The 22,701-nt window shown below is 36.2% G+C and overlaps 1 protein-coding gene across 8 annotated transcripts in view; it reads right to left on the bottom strand.

Moving 5' to 3' along the window:
- flncb (filamin C, gamma b (actin binding protein 280)) overlaps window positions 1–22,701 on the bottom strand; it is a 71,422-nt gene that overhangs the window by 31,723 nt on the left and 16,998 nt on the right. For all 8 annotated transcript variants that reach the window (XM_083528781.1, XM_083528778.1, XM_083528782.1 and 5 more), the window contains exons 2-6: window positions 12,712–12,960; window positions 5,351–5,448; window positions 1,112–1,262; window positions 891–1,009; window positions 677–754 (exon numbers count right to left, since the gene is read on the bottom strand). In XM_083528781.1, coding sequence (XP_083384907.1) covers window positions 677–754; window positions 891–1,009; window positions 1,112–1,262; window positions 5,351–5,448; window positions 12,712–12,960 — 695 coding nt within the window. The remainder of the gene's footprint in view (window positions 1–676; window positions 755–890; window positions 1,010–1,111; window positions 1,263–5,350; window positions 5,449–12,711; window positions 12,961–22,701) is intronic.

Genomic DNA, 22,701 nt, shown 5'->3' with positions numbered 1-22,701 from the left:
ATTTTCAAATCTATTAAACAAAGAGTCTCAATTTGCTCGTATAATTTCCTCCACTCTTTCGGGAAGATGTTCAACTACATTTTAGAGTGTGATTGTTGACATTTGTGCTGATGAAGGTGAGGTGAGGAGGCCTGGGGTGAAGTCAGCATTCCAATTCATCCCAAAGCTATTCAATGGGGTTGAGGTCAGAGCTCTATAAAAGACCACTCAAGATATCATCCTCCAAACCATGTTATGCATATATTCATGGGGTTTGCTTTCGCACAGGAGCTGTAACAGGTTTGGATCTCCAAGTTAAAGTGAAGGGAAATTTTCATGTTCCTGCATCCAAAGACATCCTAAAACTTGTGTGTCTCCAGCAATAACAGTTTGGGAAAGAACCACATAAGGCTGGAAAAGTCAGTCCTGATTTTCCATATAGTATATACAGTTTGAACTTTCCAGGAATCACAAAATATCTATCTCTAAATGTCGACTAAAAACATAACTATGAGTAAATCAAAAGCTGAAACATTACATTTTGATAAATTTTCTATTAGAAATTAATCACAAAAAAAATTTAACTTTGGCACAACTGCTGGATATAATTGCCAATATGGTAGGTAGTTTGATGGGTGGGTTGAGGTTTGGGACACATTAATACCATGAAACAACAAATAGACGTAAAGTTAGGTACCTTATGAAGACCCTCCACTTTGGGCAAATAGACTACAGAGTAAGATCTGTTCTTGTCATTGTTGGCGATCACTCGAGCCTGAAAGAAGCAGAGAAGTGATTTTTTTTGGGGACTTTATACTGGTTTGTACACTCTCTTCTAATATGGACAGTAAATCATAAGCTAAAAGTCTGACAAATATTCAAAAATCTCAAAAAGAAACATGGTGTCTGACCTCCTCAGTGTGACCCTCAGGATCCTCGACGTACACCAGCACCTCACCAAGCCCTGCCTCCACTGTCTCAACAATAAACTCAGCTGCTTTTAAGACCACGTTGCCTCTGGGCTCGATGCCTAAACAGAGAAAAAGATAAAAACAATAAGACAGGTAAAACCTAATAAATAAAGGCAAAAATCAGAACTGGATCTTGATTTGGAAAAAAAAGTGTCCCTCACCAGGACCATAGGCTTTAGCCCTTTTTGGATGCAGAGTTTTGGAACGTAGTGGAGCACCAGGCTTCAGCTTGGCTTTAGGGAACTGAGAAAGGTAGGTCATGACCGAGTGCTCATCCACATTCGGGTCCACAATCTCCTCAGGAGCTATAACCTGCATAGGACAAAGGTCAACACGGTTAAAAGCCATTAGGGCTAAAATTAAAGAGTATCTAGGTGTAATTGTTTGAAAAACGTTCTACAGAACTGAGGAACGTGTGTAAGATCACAAAAGCTGTAGTGTTCCTCCACAATTATGTGATGTAAAGCATTTCTATACACAAAACACATATTTTAGTGGTTATTCCATAAAACCTGATAATTAAGGATTAGTTATGCATCATCTTGCACTAGAGAAGATGCGATACTATATATATATATATATATATATATATATATATATATATATATATATATATATATATATATCACACTCTGAATCTATTATATATATACAAATCCCCCAGAATTTGCTGGAGTTATGTTCTAAGACCCCCTGCAAGTTCCGAAAATCCGCAAATTTTTGACACACCCCCACAGCCCCTATGGTACCTTATTCAATTTATCTAAAAACTTTGTCACTTTAATACAATAAAGTGTTTTAAAAAATTTTATGAAATTTGTTAGTGAAAACATACAGTAGTTTAAAATGTTATTCCTAACGTTCCTGAACATTCGATCCTGCTGCGGATTTCTGCAAATTTCAAAATAATCCGCAACTCACTGTTAATTAGGACCCAAATTAAAACCCGCGAATATTTCTAGCCGCGAGTTCCAAACCGCGAATTATCAGGGGTTGACTGTGTGTATATATACAGTGTATAAGGAAAGGATCAGAACCACCATGACAGAAGTTGCTTCAATGCACAGGCTATGTCATGTAGGGACATGCAGATCAATAAGATAAAAAGAAAGAGAGAAAAAGGAAGCGAAAATGTTCAATGTGTCTAGAGTCTAGGGGTCTGTGTTTACAAAGAACCTTATCTTTCCACTAACAGTTCTGCTGAGTGCCACTAAAATACCTAAGATGTTCTCTTTAAAATGGAAAGAATGGAAGGAGGACAGTCGCTAAGATGTGTGGTCTGGAGACAGTATCTTCTCATCTAAACACTCCCCAAATGAGCACTGGTTCATTTGCATGCCATAAAAACATTTTCATATTAAAGCTGGATGTCATTAAAATGTTAAATATCTCTTTTATATTGTCAAAAAGTTACACATGATGATCTACACAAATGTTTTTTGTATTTTTGATTATGATAATTTTTAGATCCTCCTGCCTGCCATTGTAAAACTAGCCTGTTTATGCTATTACACTTCTCATATGTTGTAGTATGGCCAAAAACTCTTTTATAGTTTAGTGCCATGGGAGCGGTTTTATATTCATTTACATTTGCAGTATAATTTGCTTTCTGAGCCACTGTGTCCCTTCTATCCGCTTACACCTCTCTTTCACACCATGCTGTTTGAGTGGTTGCTTTATTTAACCCCTGCCTGAAAGGATAAGAGCCGTCTGAAAATAGTGTTCCTAGGAATTTAGCACAGCTGCAAAGAGGCATGGAGAGAGAGAGAGAGAGAGAGAGAGAGAGAGAGAGAGAGAGAGAGAGAGAGAGAGAGAGAGAGAGAGAGAGAGAGAAAGAGAGAGAGACCTGAATTCAAAATATATTATTAGTGAAATGTAGCAAGTTGGCTACAGCGTTTTCTCCATTTGCCAAAATGAACTTCTTTTACACATAAAAATATGGTTTGGAGAATCTGAAGCATTTTTTCATTTCATCATTTCCTTAGTCATAGCACTAAAAACCATTCCCACATCATGATTCTACCAAGCTGCTGAATCATCATGTTAATGAACTGGCATGATGATGATGATGCTGTGTTTGATTTCTTTCCGATGTAATAGACCTTCAAAGAGACCTTCAAAGAGAAGATGCCGACCCCCACGAGGATCATAATCCATGTTTTGCAAGTCAAATGAGCCCCTACGTTATATTAACTGGCAGGCTGCAGAGCAATCCATGTTTCTGGCACATTCTCTTATCCTGACAGGAGTTTTGGAGTTCTGTCAGAGGGACCGTCGTGTTCCTGTTCACCTCACTGGTTGAAGCTCTCCTTTCACTGTCCTCGGCTAGGCTTCAGCTCTAAGTCCTTCTGATCTAGGAATTATTGGAGTCACTGCGCTTATCAGCATTTAGCAGCTTTCCCAGATCTGGGCCTCAACACATTCCTATTATAAGATGATTTCAAATAGGCATTGTTTGATTAAATCCTCATCTGTTTCTTAACTCAGTAACAGTAGTTTATTTGCAGAGGTGAGTGTACAGCATCCACAAATCCAGGTGAGGACAAAAATAACTGGTCTGTATAAAATCTGAGCAAGAAACTCCCGCTTGGTTCAACTGCGGTCTGAAAGTCATACAATTCTGATTCAACAGAACTGCAAGAAATGAACAAGTGTGTCAGGTTGCAACATTGGACTCAAAGAAAAGAGCTGGTGTGTATGTGGACAAATAAAAATAGATGTTCTTTATATCATTTTATAGAAAACTGGCTTATCATTTATGTAGCACTGGCTCTATACTTTTTGTGCTTGATTGATTGTTCTTTGATGCCACATTTTTTATTAATGAATTAAAAAACTTTACCAAATATAATAAATTTAGCCAAAAAAATGGTTGGATTTTTTGCACAATAAACTATGTGACACCTGACCATCACACCCATATGTGTTCTTTCCCCAAACCTCTTCTTCTTCTCTCGTCTGCTTCCATTAGGGGTCTAAACAGCGGGTCATCCGTCTCTATACTACTCTGTCCTCTACATCTGCCTCTTTAAAACCAACTACCTGCATGTCTTCCCTCAGCATTCTCTTACGGATATACCCTATGTCCCTCCTCTGCACATGTCAAAACCATCTCAATCGGGCCTCTCTCACTTTGTCCCCTAAACGTCTTAAATGTGCGGCCCCTAATTTTTCCCCCAAACTGATGACACAAAATTTTAATCTTACAACTGTGTAGACTGAACTTAGTGGCCCAAAGGTTTAAGCATAACAATGTGTACAAATAAAAGTCCATTTTCCAAAGGTAAAAAATGGAGGAATTCAAGTGTCCTGTACAGAGCCCTGACCTCAAACCCACTAAACACCTCTGTGATTAACTGAAACACCAACTACACATTAGACCTCCTCACCTGACCTTATACCTGACTTCAGTTAATGCTCTTGTGGCTGACTGGTGCTTTAAAATCTAGTGTAATTCCTTCCCAGAAAAGTGGAGGTTATTATAGCAACAAACTGGAAACTGAATCAGGAGATGTTCAATGGGCCATTTAGGTGTGATGGCAAGGTGTCCATTAGGCAGAATCATGTCCGAACAAGTTAATATATTATACCCTTGAACCAGGATGAAAGAAAGTAGGTAACACTATTCTCCTGAGCTTAGTTCCAATCATAATATACTGTATAGTGTGATATTTCAGGCATTGCTTTTCTTTGCAATAAATGCAGAAAGCACTGTACACCCGCAACATGTTTAATAATTTTTTTTTTTTTGCCGTAGTACAGTCCGAAGTCTAACACAGCCTAACTGCAAAAAAATAAAAAATAAATGCACATATTCTGGCTATGCTGCAAAAATAGCTCAAGCATAAATCAAATTCTAATTATAGTATAGTTATGGTCTGGTTTATAATATTTAAATGTGGAGGATATTAAATCTTGGATATTGGATTCCTTAGACCTAGAATTCCTAATTAATCGCTTCCTTTTATTCCTTTTATAGTAAACCCTTCACAAAGTACATGATGTCACTTTATGCAAACTTAAAATGAACGGTTGCATGTTGCACCGTGAGCCTTGTCTTTAAGAAATGTAGTATTTAAGTATTTGTAGTAAGACAAAAGTACAGCCATCAGTTTAAATTTAAAAATAATTTTAAAAAATCGCATTTAATAACATCACGAAATTTATACTAGGCTCTAGGACAATAGATGGAGAAACTCGATCAAATTCAGACAAGCCTGAACAAGATCAGTCTCTCTACATGGACACACACACAGAGACACAGACTAAAAACACTATATATATATATATCTATCTAAGCACTGTGAAGTAATGTAAAGTTGAACAGTTGTTTCCCTTTTCCAAGATCAAAATATATACATAGAAAGATCACATGAGGGAACATGAGACATGTTTCCTACCTGAGGGACACCAAGCCAGTCATCAGCCTGCTGCATGGCCTCCCTGGCATTCTCCACTGGCTGATTGGGGTCCCACATCTCCCAGTCAGGACACAGACCTGGTAAATACAGGAAAGACACAGAAGGATGGACAGAGAAAGTTAATCATAGTATACACCCACCATTCCTTTATATTTCAGCGTCTGTCATTGCAACGATCATAATCAATGTAAACACGGGTTGGTATGGTGAGTGCGAGAGCTAAATACACTTCGGTAAAAATAGGCTTGCGATTTGCACTCTGCTGCTAATTTCCAATAGTGTATGGGACAAATAGGCATCAACTATTCCGAATAACATCACACTTCAGATTAGCAGAGTGGTTAAAGCAGCTGAAAAGGTATTTGGTGGCAAATTAAGAATAGGTTAATGTCTGTGTGCTAATTTTTTTCCCAGTCTGGGTTGCACAAAGAAAAATGAAGCTGTCCCCTGAATTCATCAACTACGTGCACATGTACTTTTGTCCCAACACAATCTGAGAAAGTGTAAAATTAACAATGCCTAATAAATATGCTTTAAATATACTACAATATAAGGTTATAACACTTAAAGTTACAGTGCTACTGTATATATTTCTAAGAATCTGCTTATTTTAAAGACACAAACTAGTATTAATTCTAGTATTAACTAGGAGCTGTATTAGTGATAGTATTAATTAGTAGGAATGATAGTAATAGCAGTAGTGTTTCTGGTAGCAGCAGTAATATTTGTACTTGTGGCATTGTAGGGTTAGTAAGAGCAAGCAATAATAATTGCAATAAGAGTAGTGGAAGTGGCAGCAGCAGAAGGAGTAGTAATAGTTACAATAACATTATACAGTAAGTGTTAGTAATAGCAGTGTAATGTCAGTAGTAATAATATTTGCAATAGTAATAGCAGTAATGATAGTAGATGCAGTAACAGTAGTAGTAGTAGTAGTAGTAGTAGTAGTATTAATAGTAATAGTAGCAGAAGTAATAGAAATAGTAGCAGCAGGATATATGTATTAGTAGTTGCAATTGTAGTAGTAGATGCATAATAATAATAATAATAATTATTATTATTATTATTATTATCATTATTTATTATTTTTATTAATAGTATTATTAAGGACACTAATAATAATAATAATAATAATAATAATAATAATAATAATAATAATAATAATAATAATAATAATATAAATAATAATAATCATAGCATCCTCATAACTATAACATAATGTGATAGTGATAGCAGTACATGTAGTAGTAACAGTAGTAATACCAGTAGAAGTAGCAGTGAGTAGTATTAATAGTAGTAGTAGTAGCAATTGTAGTAGTAGTAGTAGTAGTAGTAAAAAAAATAAAAAAAAATAAAAAAATAAAAAAAACAATAATAATAATAATAATAATAATAATAATAATAATAATAATAATAATAATAATAAAAAGTACTGGATCTAGCATCGTACTAGTACTAGCATCAGAGTATTTGTAGTAGCAGCAAGAATATTTATGTTTGAATTAATAGTATGAATTGCAGTGGTAGTATTAGCAGTAGTAGTAGAGGTAGTAATAGTAGCTGTAGCTGTAGATCTGGCAGTAATATGAATAATATTAGTGGTGCTATTAGTAGCATTAGTAATAACAGTATTGTTCTTACAAAATGTAGAAAACTAGAACACTAGTTTTAAGTATCAGTACTGTTACAAGTAATGTTTTAATTATAAGACCAAAATAAAATCAACAGAAAAGACAATTTAGTTATTTGCATAACAAACAGTAGCCAAAGTTTCCTAACAGTAACAAGACAATTCGGTATGCACTGTGAACACTATGTCTACTATGCCATGTTCTTGAAACAAAACCTCCAGTCTTTTTTAACAAAATAACTTCCTTAAGTAAATGGTATCCACTCTCCTGGGTGATGTGAATACGGCAGTGTGAGATTATTAAACTGTAGATAACGATCTGGCAGGGAGTGAGGGGTGTTCGGATCGAACATTTCTAACGATCGTGAAACCGCGAAACTCCACCGGGACCGCCAAGCACGTATATCAGAAGCAGATTCAGCTTGTTTACTAGTCAGGCGCAGAAATTAACGATCTCTAAACTCACACAAACCCGTGATTATCTCAAACAGTCCACCTTCTGCTGTCAGGACTAATAAAGCAGAATCGTTTCATTGCCATTTAAAAGCCCAAAGTGGCATTTAGACTCAAAATGGCCATTTAAGTGTCACTGTCCCTTTTTGAGAATATACAGGGGCTCGAGCAGAAAGTAAAGCTAAATAAATAAACTCATAAAGCAAAAGACCACTCAGCCTGATACACAATATAGAACACACAAACATGACAAAGGTTAAATGCAGTGTGTGTTTGCAGAAAAAGAAAAAGCCCTTATTTGTCTCATATACATTTCAGCACAATACATTTATTTTCTTTGTATATCCCAGCTTGTTCGGAAGCAGGGGTCAAAATGAAAGGTCAGTCATAAAAACAGGACTGGAGCTTTAACCCCCAACTCACTGATCAGTTACTCTGAGCCTTAACCGCTAAGCTACCAATGTTCCCAGAAAATTGTCAAAAAGCTGCACATTTTCATTTTATACACCACATGGTGATATAAATTTGCAAGTCACACACTCATACACAGTTGTACCTTCTCCACCACTCACCTGAAAAATAATATACCACAATCGCTGGCCTCTTAATTAGGCCCAGACAAGGGTCAAAAGGCTAGTGCTAGTCAGAAATGCGAAAGTCCCATAGAATTATTAGCAAGACTTTGGTTTATGAATATTAAACTTGCCCAAATAAGCCAGCCTGTATTGGCCAGTAAGTCCTCATAAAAATACAAAGAGACACAAGTTTAAGAACAGAAAAGAATAGTTGACACATGATTTAGCAAATTTTTCAATGTTAAAACATGCAATATCGAGACTTATTCCACATAGGAGTCAACCACTTAACAACCCAAGTGATATGCACATGAAATTCATAATCATACTGGACAGAATGTGTTGATTCTGTTTGCAGCAGCTCTGACAGTAAGGCAAATTACATATATATATATACTAGTTTTGATACGTTAGCATGGCTATAACAATATAACCAGCAATCCACTGAGACCTAACAAACAGGCACCATTAACAGATTAATGACTAATAATAAACAATTGTTTTTTTATATAAAAGCTGTTTACTTTAATAAGTATGTACATTAATTCTCATGCTTTTGTATAGCAAAGCTTTCTGGATTTAGCGTTTATAAAAGGAGTTTCCAGTGTCAATGAAGTTTTATGCACAGGAATGTTTTGAGGGTGTTGTACTGTTTATAACAGCTGTTTATAGCTGTTATAAAGTAACTATTAAGAGAAAGTGTTGGATATAAAGGACCTGTTAGCAAAAGCATTTTAACCTACTTTTTAAGTTTATTGCACTGAATCAGAGAGAAATTGGCATTTTTGTCTTCCTCATTTCAAATCCCTTCATCTTTTTCCACAAATGATTTCTGAGATTCTGCAGATCAAAGCTTGTATTCCGGTCCAGATCTTTGCTGTTACGAATCTTAACAAAAAAAAAATATTGACTCATGGCAGTAAGATGCTTTTCCTGGATGAGGAAAGCAGATGTATGGCAGCTGTGTAGCAAGACCCAGACTGGAGTCTAGTGAAATTTATTTCCTAAATGCTACAACATGATTGTCACGAAGCTCGAATTGTGTGTGTGATCATAATATTTAAGCAGCAAAAACAGATACGCAACTGAGTCATTTCCAATGTTGTGTCTCTGACGGTAAAAGTCAAATTAAGAGGCATCTAACAAGGAAAACAGAAAAATCTTTGAAAAGAAAATTAATTAGTTTCACAAATAATAAATATACTATAATAAATAAAGTGCATAAAATATGATTATTTTTGCAGCAACATCTGCCCATGTATATTATTTTACACACATCCTTTGTGATTTATTGTACCTGAACTCTTTCACCCCACTAATAAACATTGTAGATATAATATACTACAAATCACATGTTCAGCATGAAGTTACAACATCCAGACTTGCTGTTGATCATGAAGAAGAAAAATAACCTTTTTTATTCTTTTATCAATTACATGTTCATAATTTCACTATTGAGCACTTTGGAAGTATGTAATAGAAGATGTAATAGAAGTTATAGGTTGGAAATAAAATATATATTTAAAAATTATTATTGAAAATAGATCTTGAAGCTGTTGTACATATCTACATATTTAATGTATCATATTAATGTATTACATATTGTATTTTAATGTATTACAATTACATATCTAATATATCATTAAATATCTGATATACCTATATATCTAATGCCGTTGTACATATCATGTACATATCTTAATGCTGTTAACATGAATGCTAGTTAGTCATTTGGAGTATTTTTCCAATTCTGCACCAAAAACTCAATCCTACTCTTAAATACTAGAAAAAAAAACACAGCAAAGAAAAACTATTAAACATTTGTTTTAAAAACAACATGTCAGCACAGTGGTAAACCACATGACCAGGAATCAATGCAGCAATTGAACAAAGCTGTTTTTTCCAAGCAATGATTTTCCCAGAATTCTCCATGGTTTTCATTTAAAGATCACTGTGTAAAGACAAAGTATCTGGTGTATCGTTAAAAAATAAATAGTAATAAAAAATAAATTAAACAGACTACTAACAATGGAACAAATGTCGCATAAACAAATTTTTCGAGAGCGATTAAAGATGTCTTTATACACAAGAATTATTTCCTGTTGTCAAACATGTTCGGTTTAAATCATGTGATCCAAGGACACAGTAAAAGAGCCGACAGCCATCTTGTATGAGTCATTAGCTAGGATTGATTTTAGTAAAGCATTCTGGAGCTTTCTATTTTTGCTGGATGAACCAATTCCCTCTGTAATGAGGAAAATAAACCTTTACAAGCCATATAAAAAGCTACATGCCTGAAACGGGGTGTTTTATATATCTGTTTTTGACAGTGACTACACCGACTTAACACTTTCTGTGTTCAGCAATTAGCCTGTTTCTGCCCAGGAGAGAAACCAAAACAGCACTGCTTATATCACTGACTGACTTGTAATTTTATAGTGCTAAAGATGAGTCATGATATTTATTTAATATCTTTAAAAGCCATTTATCCTGTGAACTGTCCTTGTTTTTCTCTTTACTTATTTAAAAACCGTACATCTCAGCCAAGGCTTTCTTTTGTTACTATGAAAGCCTTTAACATAAACCTACTCAGTAAAACATATTAAGAGATAATAGCAGGTTCGAGCAATGACAAGAAAACGGTTTGGAAATATATCAGATCCTACTTTTTTCACTTAAATCTGTTAATGAACCTCAGTTCTAATCAAAACTAAACAAAAAAAATTTGAATCCAGGATTACAGATTTCTAATTGCCAATTTAATTAGTGACATCACAGATATGGGGAACACACAAAATGATTTAATTTTAATTTAGAAAGTGATTGTGGACTGAATTATTTTTGACCATTTATCACAGTCTTGGATGTGTCAAAGATCAGTAACAAAACTGACTTTTATGCATTGTTGGGTTTTTTGCAGCATTAGCTTGATTTATTCTCATCTTTATTTGTTGTTAGTGGCTGTAATTCCCATTGACTCATTAAAACGAAATTTTTTATTTGTGCCGTCATGACATTATATATGCATGCATTTTTTAAAGTTAGTAGTGCCCCCTGATGGGAAAAGGTTAAATTTGTGGTTTTTACTGTCGACTACCAAATGGCACCATGAGACCATGAAATAGAGCTGTGGATAGAAAGCTTCTGGTTTTCCTAAGGAGTTTTCTATGGAGTTTTCCATAATAATAATAATTATACTATGTGTGTGTTTGCCTGCATGTGTGTATGTGTGTGCGTGTAAATAAATTCTTACATTTTTACTGTAAAAATCTCATGTAAATTGACAAGAAGTTAAACTCACGTAACAGCCAAAACAGGTGTATATACAGTTTATACAGTACACTGCTGTGTAATACATGTCTATTCCACTGGTTATAAAACTATTTTCATATTTCTTTCACAAGAATGTGTGCGTCGCCCCGGGCCTGCCCTCTTACTCAGTGTAAACATTCAGGTTAAACCTGTTTAATCCAATTTAAACCAATTTACAAGGCCATTAGCATACAAATGACACATTGTACAATGAGGAAAAGCTTTTAGTTAGCATTTAGCCTATTGACATTTATCACCCCTTTATTTACAGTAATGCATATGTTTGTTTAGCAATTTCCTTAGAAGCTAAATTATTTAACGTCAAATGAAATGCTAATGTAATAAAGGGTTTATACAAATGTGTGGTACCCAAAATCTGATTAATTACTTTTGAAGGCCTCATATATTTTGTCTATTCAACACCTTATTGTTCATGCTAGAAAGGTTTTAAAAAAATATTACATTTACATTTATGGAATTTGGCAATTAAGAGTTAAGGGCCATGCTGGGGGGGCCCAGCAGTGGCAGCTTAATGATGCTGTAAATTGGACCCATGACCTTCCAATCAGAAGTCAAACATCTTATCTACTGAGCTACCACTTGCCATGCTAAGAACAGCTTAGAACTATAAAGAACTATATGCTAACAGAAATGATAATCTGACCTAATAGCTTTAGCTATTGTAGTGTTTTAGATCCAAGAGACTCTTTAAATACAGCCACTACATTAAGATACTATACGATTTTACAATAAGTTTTATAAGGAATTTTTGGACGACTATATTTGTATTTACAGAAGCTGTGAAGTCATTTCATGTTCCTTTAAAATAATTTAAAGTAATAAAATCTTATCTTAATAAAATCTAATCTAGCAGTTGTGAGTTAGATTTACAATAATGAAATCCTGTAGACTTGGAAATTTTTTTACAAAGAAAGATTTGTGTGTGACGACCAAAATTTGGTTATGGCTTGCAGACCCAGTTAAAGGTAGATCTGAAGATCAAAGTTTGAAATATATTTTATATTTTTTTACATCACTTGATCATTCGAAAGTAATTATCTGGGTGATAAAAAAAGTATTTGAGATAAAAGAGAAGTTGACAATTTACTGTAATGTATACAATAATTGGTCTGTGTATGCTTAGCCTGTTCAGCTGTAGTTTCTCCATCAAGATTAAACACAATCCCCCTCAAGACATTTGTTAAGAGCAAATAAGACAATATCGATGCCAAAAATCAGCCAGCATATAGCCATTTATGAGCTAATGGTAACTCACAGCAAGATAGTCCTATGAAAATCAGGTCCTATGCCAGCACTCTGCACCTGTACTCTAACAATTTCAAACACACAGACTGAAACTATGGACTTACCAGGAGCACAGTTGTCCACCAGGGCTCCCAGTGCTTTGCCATCCCTCCAGTCACGGTGGAAGTTGTTGATGGGCAGCTGCGGGACTTTGTTCTGGATCCAGCCCAGAAGGCGCTGCTTGGGAGTGAGCTTTTTGGCGTCCTCATCTTCCTCGTCCTCCCACATAGGCATGGAGATGGAGTAGTGCAGGATGAGGGTCCATATCAATCCTAGAATCAGCTTCAGGTTTCCATCCACTATGGCTTTGCTATCTGCATACAGAAAAGTCCAGAGATATAAGTCAGTGCAAATCAAATCATCACCTTCCCTTCATATCTCTGATTACACATTTTAATTTTCAGGATTTTCAATTGTAACCTAGTACTGATCCAGACCTTTCTGGTAAATACTGAAGTTTCTGTTGGCACATCTGTTGTTTGGAAATACTTTAAAATAAGATAACCATCTCAGTCCCAAGTTTTAACATGTACAGTTGGTGCTCCAATGTGTTATTTTACTGTAGTATTTTAAAACTGTATGTGTTGTATTAAATCGAAGTAAACATTTTACATGTTACTGTTTTCTTACTATATACAGTATCTTACTTCACATTTTATTTCTGGTGACTGAATCCCAAATGACATCTTAACACTGATCTAGTGTACTACAATATATTTTCATTTACATTTATGGCATGTTGGCAGATGACCATCAAGATTTACAGATTTAACTCATTTATAATACTGAGCAGTTGAGGGATAAGAGTATTTTTTAAGGTCCAAACAATGGCAGCTTGGTGGTGCTGGGGTTTGAACCCACGGCCATCCTAATACTTTTTTTTTTCTTTTTTTTTATAGTAACAACTTACATAGGTACTTATACTGTATGAATGTGCAAGATTACACTGGAAAGAGTCTTCAGTTTAAACAGGGAACATAAAGCTGATCCTGTGGAGATTAAAAGCTTCTCAGTAACGCTATAACCTGCTTCTGTCTTTTGGTTTTATGACATTTAAGAAAGAGTAAAAAACTAAGCAGGTGTGGAAATTATTTAACAAAATTAGTAAAAGGAATTAACTTTGCAATATTAAATGTCAATTCAAAATCAAATCAAAATATCATGTAATATCACATACATTATTTAATTCAAGTCAATTCAAGTTTATTTATATAGTGCTTTTCACAACGGACATTGTCTCAAAGCAGCTTGACAGTCAAGGTGAGCGATGTGTATTTATCCCTGATGAGCAGCCGTGGCGACACTGGAGAGTGAGAACTAAACACTGGAGAGTAAGAACTAATGTCATAAACACTGGAATGTGTGATTTAATGCATAAAAAAACACATTAGTTTGTTCCCCGCTACAGGGTAAAAATACTAAAACAATTCGGGATATGCTATTACGGGAAGCTAATAAACTTTAGGAAACTTCATTGGCTCTTCTATAAGTTATTTCGCTTTTAACACCACAACCTGTTGTGTTAAATTCCTTACATAATTCATTCATTTGCAAGTTCTGTATTTTGCTGTTTTTTCACTCACAGACTCAACAAACTTTGATGCTTTTGCTTTAATAAAATCGTCAACATAATACAGTACTTAAAACACAAACACAAATATATTTTGGAGTCTAACTTTTCATCTTGCGTGTTCTATATTGCAGGATTTGATCCTAATCTCTTTCTCTTTTATTTCTATTTCTGTTTATTTCATTTCAGTTGCATTGGGAGTGCCTTTGTGCTATTATAAGAATGTGACTTTCCTACACAATAGATCAGGTCCAACATGCCTCACCTGGGTGGTTCACACACACACACGCACACACACACACACACACACACACACACACACATACATAAATACGCAAACCACTCACACCCATAAACAGCTGAAGCTTTATTCCTCTGAGGGAAGCAAATGGCTCTTCGAATAACAGCAGTGTTCTAATGAGGTGCTTCCCCGGGGATAACTCCAGATTAGTTTCGCTGCGATTGCTCATTGACCCTGTTTACAGTACATAAGCGTACGATTGTGAGTATCTGGGCTGGCTTCCTACTCTGAGACATGCTTTCCACACGCTTTGCTTGTCGTTGTTGATACATTTCATAGGTTCTAAATGCTCCTAACATCTGGGTCCGTCAGTCAGGAAATAGGGCTGTGGGTTTATTACAGGCACATGTGTGACTTTTTCCACTGCGCAATGCTCCTCTCACCTTGCTCCTGCACTCGTTCCAGGGACTGACTTCACTTGCTTACACTCGTTTTTACACTTGCACGTTAAGACTTTGCCTCAGACTTACAGGAACAAAAATGACACTCGCCCGGCATTGAGCTGCCAGCGAGCCATTCTGTCCCAAGCCACAGAGAAACGTGAATCAAGATGGACACTACTGAGCTCCAGACTAAAGCCCCGGGGCTGATGTCATTTAACCTTGGCTTCACGTAATGAGGTTGCTTTAAATAAAACATGCTTGTGCAGAAATCTAAACCAGACTTCGCTGAAGCCCCCAGCGGAGCCGACTGAACCGAACGTTTCGGCATGTTCTCCAAGAGCAAATTCATCACGCTCTGATCAGTCCAATCTACTGTTACTGCCAAAATTCATCTCTCTCTCTCTCTCTCTCTCTCTCTCTCTCTCTCTCTCTCTCTCACTCTCTCTCTCCCCCTCTCTTTCTCTCTCTCTTTTACCTTACTCATTTCATTGCTCACTTTCCAGCTAAATCTTACATCTTAGTCAATATTTCCATGAGTACATTTTTCAAATATTATTCTTCAAACAAATATACTGTATATCTGCTACTTAGAATCTTAAGGAAATCCCACACTGTCATAAAACTAAATTAAACAAATACTCCAGGATTTTAATCTGGTTTTATCTTCTGTATCTGCATTACAGTATGTGTGTGTGTGTGTGTGTGTGTGTGTGTGTGTGTGTGTGTGTGTGTGTGTGTGTGTGTGTGTGTGTGTGTGTGTGTGTGTGTGAATATGTGTGCATGTGTGTGTAAATATGTGTGTACCTCAGGTAAAACAAATTTTTTTCCCACCTTATATATAAATATATATGATTTATTCAAAATGAAAATTATTAGAATTTCTTGTGCTTACACAAATAAAGTGTTAAAAAAGATGCTAAAAAAAGCTTAAAAATATATAATGCAGAAAAGAAACCATAAATAAATCGCCATATACTGTACATTTCTGACCAAGTCTGATTCTAACTATTTACTTTAACTTTATTGCTCTGGTGTTACAAAAACTGTTACAACAAACAGCTCTAGTTTAATGTCTGTCTCATGTCCAGACTGGGATGCACTTGCTGTCGTATTCAATTTGCATTATAAACACTATATAAACAAAAGATTGTGGACACCTAGCTATAAGATTATGTGCTTCCTGCAAATCTTATAATATTTGCTGCAATAATAACCTTCACTTTTCTGGAAAGATGTTTCACTAGAGTTTGGAGTGCGCTTGTGAAGATTTGTGCTCATTCAGCTATAAAGCCAGCATCAACAAAGGTGTTCACAAGGGTAAAGGTCAGAGCTCTAAAGCAGCTGACTCATTTAAAATTATATTTACATTCATAGCATTTGGCAGATGCCCTTATCCAGAGCAACTTAGCAGTTGAAGGTTAAGGACTTTGCTCAAGAGCCCAGCAGTGGCAGCTTGGCAATGCTGGGATTTAAACTTCCGAACTTCCGATCTAAAGTCAAACACTAAGCCACTGATTTCCTAACAAAATTCAAGATCTTCTAATCCAACCAATGTAAAGCAGATCTTCATGGTACTGTTTTTTCTTCACAGAAGCACAGTCATGCTGGAACAAGTTTGGTTTTCCTAGTTCAAGTGAAGTGAAAATTCAATGCTGGCGAATTGAAAGAACCTGTGTACAATTGTGTGCATCCAACTTTGTGGTAACAGTGTGGGAAAAACTACAAATGGATGGAAAAGTCAGGTGTCCCAATACTTTTGTCCATATAGTGTACTTGCATATTTGAAAACTTTATAGAAGGAACTTTAACTGCCATTAGATACTGTATGGAAACAGATTTTCTTGTTTCTTTTCTTTTTTCTAGCAGCAGGAAACATTTTCAGATACTTGTCTGTGGTAATCAGATGTATGCTACGCATGGGCTAAAGCTGGATCATGCTGAAACACACTGTAGTATCTACTTCAATAAAGAAGACTTATTAGAAAGGATAAAAGCGAGAGAACGAGTCGTCCATCTCATAAAGCAGGAAAAAGACGTGATGAAAAACACTGCTGCTCACAAAACACAGCTGTTTTACAGCTGTAGCAGAGATGAACCTAACAAAACCTGTTGCGTAGGAACAATGTAGCTTGGTTTTTTAAAAGTGGCCAAACAAGTAAACACACACACAAACACACACAAACACACACACGCACACACAAAGCATGTGCACCCTGACTAAAAGACAGAAACCTTTCTTGTTGTACAGTTCTTTTTTGTTACCGAGCTTATATCTGGGCAAAATTCATAGGCCTCAAAGTCTAGATAAAAGCAACGGAGAATCATATTTCAAACATGCAAACACACACACACACACACACACACACACACACACACAAACAAACACACACACACTATTCAACCTGTAGAAACAAGTCTGGTCCACTAACTTTTGTCAACACAACACATGACACCCAGTTTTCTTTCCTACATTATTAAGAAGTGTGATAATGTGGAGCGTCGCTTTTGTATCCATGACTACTTGCAGAAAAATTCAGATTACAGTAAACTACATAAAAACTGCATTTTATCACAACCACATTGTTTTTTTCTTGTATTAACATGTCCACCTTGAATGACAGATTATAATGATGACTTTCTATTTGGTCCTATTTAGTAACATGTTTCAGTTCTGGGTTCAGGTTTAAAAAATACATAAAATATATCAAGATTGTTGTTTAACGGTTGATTGATCATGAAGAAAAAAACATGGGTAAAACATTTCAAATTTGCCCTTATTTATGAGCCATCGTTCAGTTGAATTACATTTAAATCACTTGGCCCTTGTTTGAATCCATTTTTAATCTATTTGAATCATCAAGTGCATCGTTTCGGGGGGGAGTGGTGGCTCCAGCGGTTAAGGCGCTGGGTTGCCGATGGGAAGGTCGGGGGTTTAAGCGCTGGTATCGCTAAGCTGCCACTCTTGGGCCCTTGAGCAAGGCCCCGGGGGTCCCTTACGAGGGAAATATCAAGGTCCGTGACATCGGAGTGACGTGGGGCCGCCTTCCCGTGGGCTCACCACCTGCAGGAGGGACCGTAAGGGATGGTGCTGTGAGGATTGGGCAGCAGTCGAAGGCGGGGGCCTGCTTAGACTGCTGCCCCTGCGACCCGAATTACAGATAAGCGGGAGAAAATGAATGAAAGGATGAAAGTGCATCGTTTCATTTAATCGATATAAATAATTTGGTGCTATTCATTTAGGTTTATGCAGTTTTGACCCATTTCAATCAGTTCTTCTTAGTTACATAATTCCATTCTGATGTATGTGACCCATTCACTGCTGTGTGAGTAGCGAAAAAAAAAAAGAATTTGAATGTATTTGTTTGAATTTCTCGTCTTTTTCATACATAAGTCACATATTTGTATTTGTTTGAATGCCTTCGTTTTTATTTACTTTAATAATTTACTTGTTATTCATTAAATCATTCATAAAAATTCGTTCATTCTTACTGGATCTTTTGTGATTTTTTTTTTTCATTATGCGTTTTAATCACTTCTGATCTATTTGTTCCTATTAGATTTTTTTTATTTAGATTTAATTTAGAATAATTGAATGCATTTGAATCATTTAATTCTAATTGCATATTTCCGTAGCTCTGATTTGAGTAAATCCTGTATTGATTCTGTTTTTTTTTTTGTTTTTTTTTTATAATCGTTTTGTCTCATAAAACAGTTTGAATCAAGCACATTTAAAGAAGGGTATTGTCAGTTAAGTGTTTGCTGTGCATGCTGGGAACTGCATGCGGGATTGATGCCATGTTCCTGGAATTCCACCACACAGACACACACAGTATAGAAATTTACGAGTGCCTAGAGATGCATCAACATCTTGCTTTAAAACATCATGTGCTCACTATGTGCTGTACTAGGAAGCCGTTAGAGAATAAGTGATCTATTTCTGAAAAACAAATCACAATTTTTAAATTTAAGAGTCAAACTCGTCCTTCCACTAGGGCACATAGTTCACTCTCTCTTTTCTCCTCTCCCTCTTTTTCCTCAGAGAGTACCAGAAAGAGAAACGGGTCTGACGCAGATGCAGACTTGTATTATAAAAGTGAGTTCCTCTACTGTCTCCTTCAGTGTGGTTGTTTCACACTCCACAGAGATGGTCAGTTGTTTCTCTAAATAACCAACCAAACAAACAAACAATGTGCTTCTTCAGGCCTGGAGGAGTCAGGACAGGCACCATGATCCTCCTGGAGGAGGCAAAGACAAAAGCCAACTTGTTCAATAACACTTTGACTCTAGAAGCATTCAGAACTCCTCCTCCTACATACACACACACACACACATACACACACAGAAAGAGTAATGTGCACATCATTTCTCCAATGGCAAAAGGAAAAAGGAGAAAATGTGTAATGCAAAAACTTGACATTCTGAACTTTGTATTTTGCGCTTGGTGGTTAGACACAGAGAGGAAGAATTTACAGATGTAAAGACTGCATTGTTTCATCATTCTAAGTACAGAAATCAATCTTCAGTTAATTATATTTGGTTTCGAAAACCTAGCCCGAGAACACTGGCAGGAGTACACCCTGTATAAGATTCCGACCCATTACCGGAACCCTGAACACACATTAAAAAAACTATTACATTTTCCCATCAAAATGTGAATTCAAATCAAATCAAATCAAATTTTATTTGTCACATACACAAACATACAGAGTACGACATGCAGTGAAACGCTTTCTACGACACATAGTTCACTCTCTCTTTTCTCCTCTCCCTCCTTTTCGGTGCTTACACTGACCTTAATTCAAATTTCCAGTTACTAGATCAAAATAAGTGGACTGAGCATAATTCATTTGCAGAGAATTAACATAAAGTAACTTGTGTAACATTGCAACCAGGATGTTGGCGCTGACTGGAACTACAGTATAACTGTATAACTGAAATTTAAACGTGGTAGTATAGCGCAGCAGTAAATCAGCTTTACACAATGCCAATGAGCAGGGTTTGGGCCTCAGTTTAGGTGAGATCATGGATTTCATGCAGGGCTTTGGAAATATACAGCCAATCTGATTTCATGTACAAAAACAGTAGTGTTACTGCAACTGAATTGAGTGTATATTTTATTCACCACCTAGTAAGATTTTGTGGAAAGGAGAAAAAATGAAACTTAATGATACACCATGCATTTAATTAATTTCACTCAAGACCATCTGCATCAGTCCCATGTTGTATTCCCACCTCTTGCCCAGATCTGGATCAACTGCAGCTCTGATTAGGAAACCATTTTTTTTTTAAGATGAATTGACTGATAACCCATTACTGTATACTATTACTTTACCTATGACAACTCCCTGCTGGTCAGCCAACCAGCTTGCATTGCACATTTTAGTACTTTTCTTACATGAACACACTTGCTACAACTAATCGGCTAATGAACAGACCTAGTTAAACAGGATCTATTTGAGCAGAGTGTGCACTAAAATCATTTGAGTCCCATAGAATCTTGCTCATGGCATCCCAGGGAGTTTTAATGTCCGTCAATGTTCCCTCCAGTTTGAACAACATGATCTAATCTACATTTAGAATTTTGTGAAGACGCTTTGTTACAAAGTCTACTGTGATCTATGTCTCAAATAAAAATCCAAGTTTTAAATAAGACAAAGCAGTGCATTTATCTTTTATGATTTGCACATTGTAGCAGCTTCTGGCAAAATAATGAATAAATTGGGGTTAATAAATTTCAATCTTATCTTATCTAATCTTATCTTATCTTATCTTATCTTATCTTATATTATATTATATTATATTATATTATATTATATTATATGCAACAATTAAACATTCCAGGGGTTTACACTCAACATTTAACTAATAACTTTAACTAATATTTAATTAAGATTTCACCTGCACAAAATGTACACACACACACACACACACACACACACACACACACACACACACACACACACACACACACACACACACACACAAGGTTTGGATTGTTAATCATTTAACTCATTGCCTATAGTTTTCAGTAATTTTCTTTGTTCTTTTTTCACAGCCTTGTATGGACTTCTAGGACTTTTAACAATTCCAGTGTAATGCTAATACATATTGCCTCAAATTGGATCCTGGATGTGTCCTCATTCTGGAGGCTTGTATATCAGTTTTATATCGAATACAGAATATCGTATCATGAATTATATAGTGCATAGGTGCATGAAGTCTTCTTTGTATAAACAAGCATATAAATTATGTATAACCCCATTCAGAAGTGCAGGGCTGTGTAAAAGAAAGACATCATGCAAACACTCACACACACACACACACACACACACACACACACACACACACACTCTCACACACAAACACCAAAAGGTCGCCATACCCTGGAGCTTAGAAATTAATTGAAGAAATGAAGCACATGATGTCCATATCAGAGAAAGATCTGAACTCAAAACAATAAACAAGAAATGAGCTGACAGACATTAAGCAGGACTCTTTCGCTCTCCCCCCCCCCCCTCTCTCTCTCTCTCTCTCACACACACACACACACACACACACACACACACACACACACACACACATATACACAGGCCATGTGAGACAGCAGGTTTATACACGAGATAGCATAGGCATGAGTTAAACCTTATAACCCAGAACACCCTCTCTCTCTTTCTCTCGCTCTCTCTCTCTCTCTCACACACACACACACACACACACACACACACACACACATTCACACACACACACACAAACACACACACACACACACACACACACATTCACACACACACACTCCACAGATCTAAGCTTCACTTATTTCTTTTGGACTGTGACTCTATCTGCTCTCATAGCTGGCTCACAGTTTAGAGATCAGATGGCAAGTTCCAGAAAAGAACCTCTTTGATGTATCACACACAGCTCCAGGTTTCCTCCAAAAGACCTAAACACTGCAAGCTTTTGAATGATGACCTTCATCGTCAATGTTTTTGAATAAGGGACATCTAAATTGTTAGAAAACTAGTAATGCATAGATAATTAAAAAAGATCAGGGAAGTGTGCAGTCTATTGGAAGACTTTCGAATCATTGCACAGATTTTTCTCTAAAATACTTTTTTTCCCTTCTACTGGTCTCGCTTCTTCACACGTCTTATCCCACAAAAGAAAAACTCATGTAGAGCCTGAGTTTTCTACGGTGTGTGAATGTTGTTCCAAAAGTAATAAAATACCCTTCAGTGTTTACGGTGTGTCTATGGGGTAACAGTTTTATTCACTGTATTTATACCTATTCATGTTTTTCATTGGTTAATATTTAAGGATTGTACATAAATGTTCACCACATTTACAGGGAGCATTGTGAAGCAAATCATGATTACACTGCAAAAAATTACCTGGCTAAATCTAAATATCTCCAGAGTGGTAACCTTCACTCTTCTGGGAAGATGTTCCACCAGATTTTGGAGTGTGCTTGTGGAGATTTGTCCTCATTCAGCTTCAAGGGATTTAGTAAATTCGGGTACTGATGTAGATGAGGTGGGGAGGCCTGGGGTGCAGTCAATGTTCCATTTCATCTCAAAGATGTTTAAAAAGGTTGAGATCAGAGCTCTGTAGCAGCAAGTTTTTCCACTCTATTGCATGTAAAACATATCTTCATGGAGCTGGCTTTGTGACCATGTTCATTGTAATGCTGGAACAGGTTTGGGTCTCCAAGTTCAAATAAAGGGAAAAGGTAATGCTACAACATCCAAAGATATCCTATACAATTGTGGTTGCCTGGAAAAATCATGTGTTTCAATACTGTTGT

Source organism: Silurus aristotelis (assembly GCF_946808225.1).
Source record: "Silurus aristotelis genome assembly, chromosome: 24".
NCBI lineage: Eukaryota > Metazoa > Chordata > Actinopteri > Siluriformes > Siluridae > Silurus > Silurus aristotelis.
This window is presented reverse-complemented; position numbering and strand designations above follow the sequence as displayed.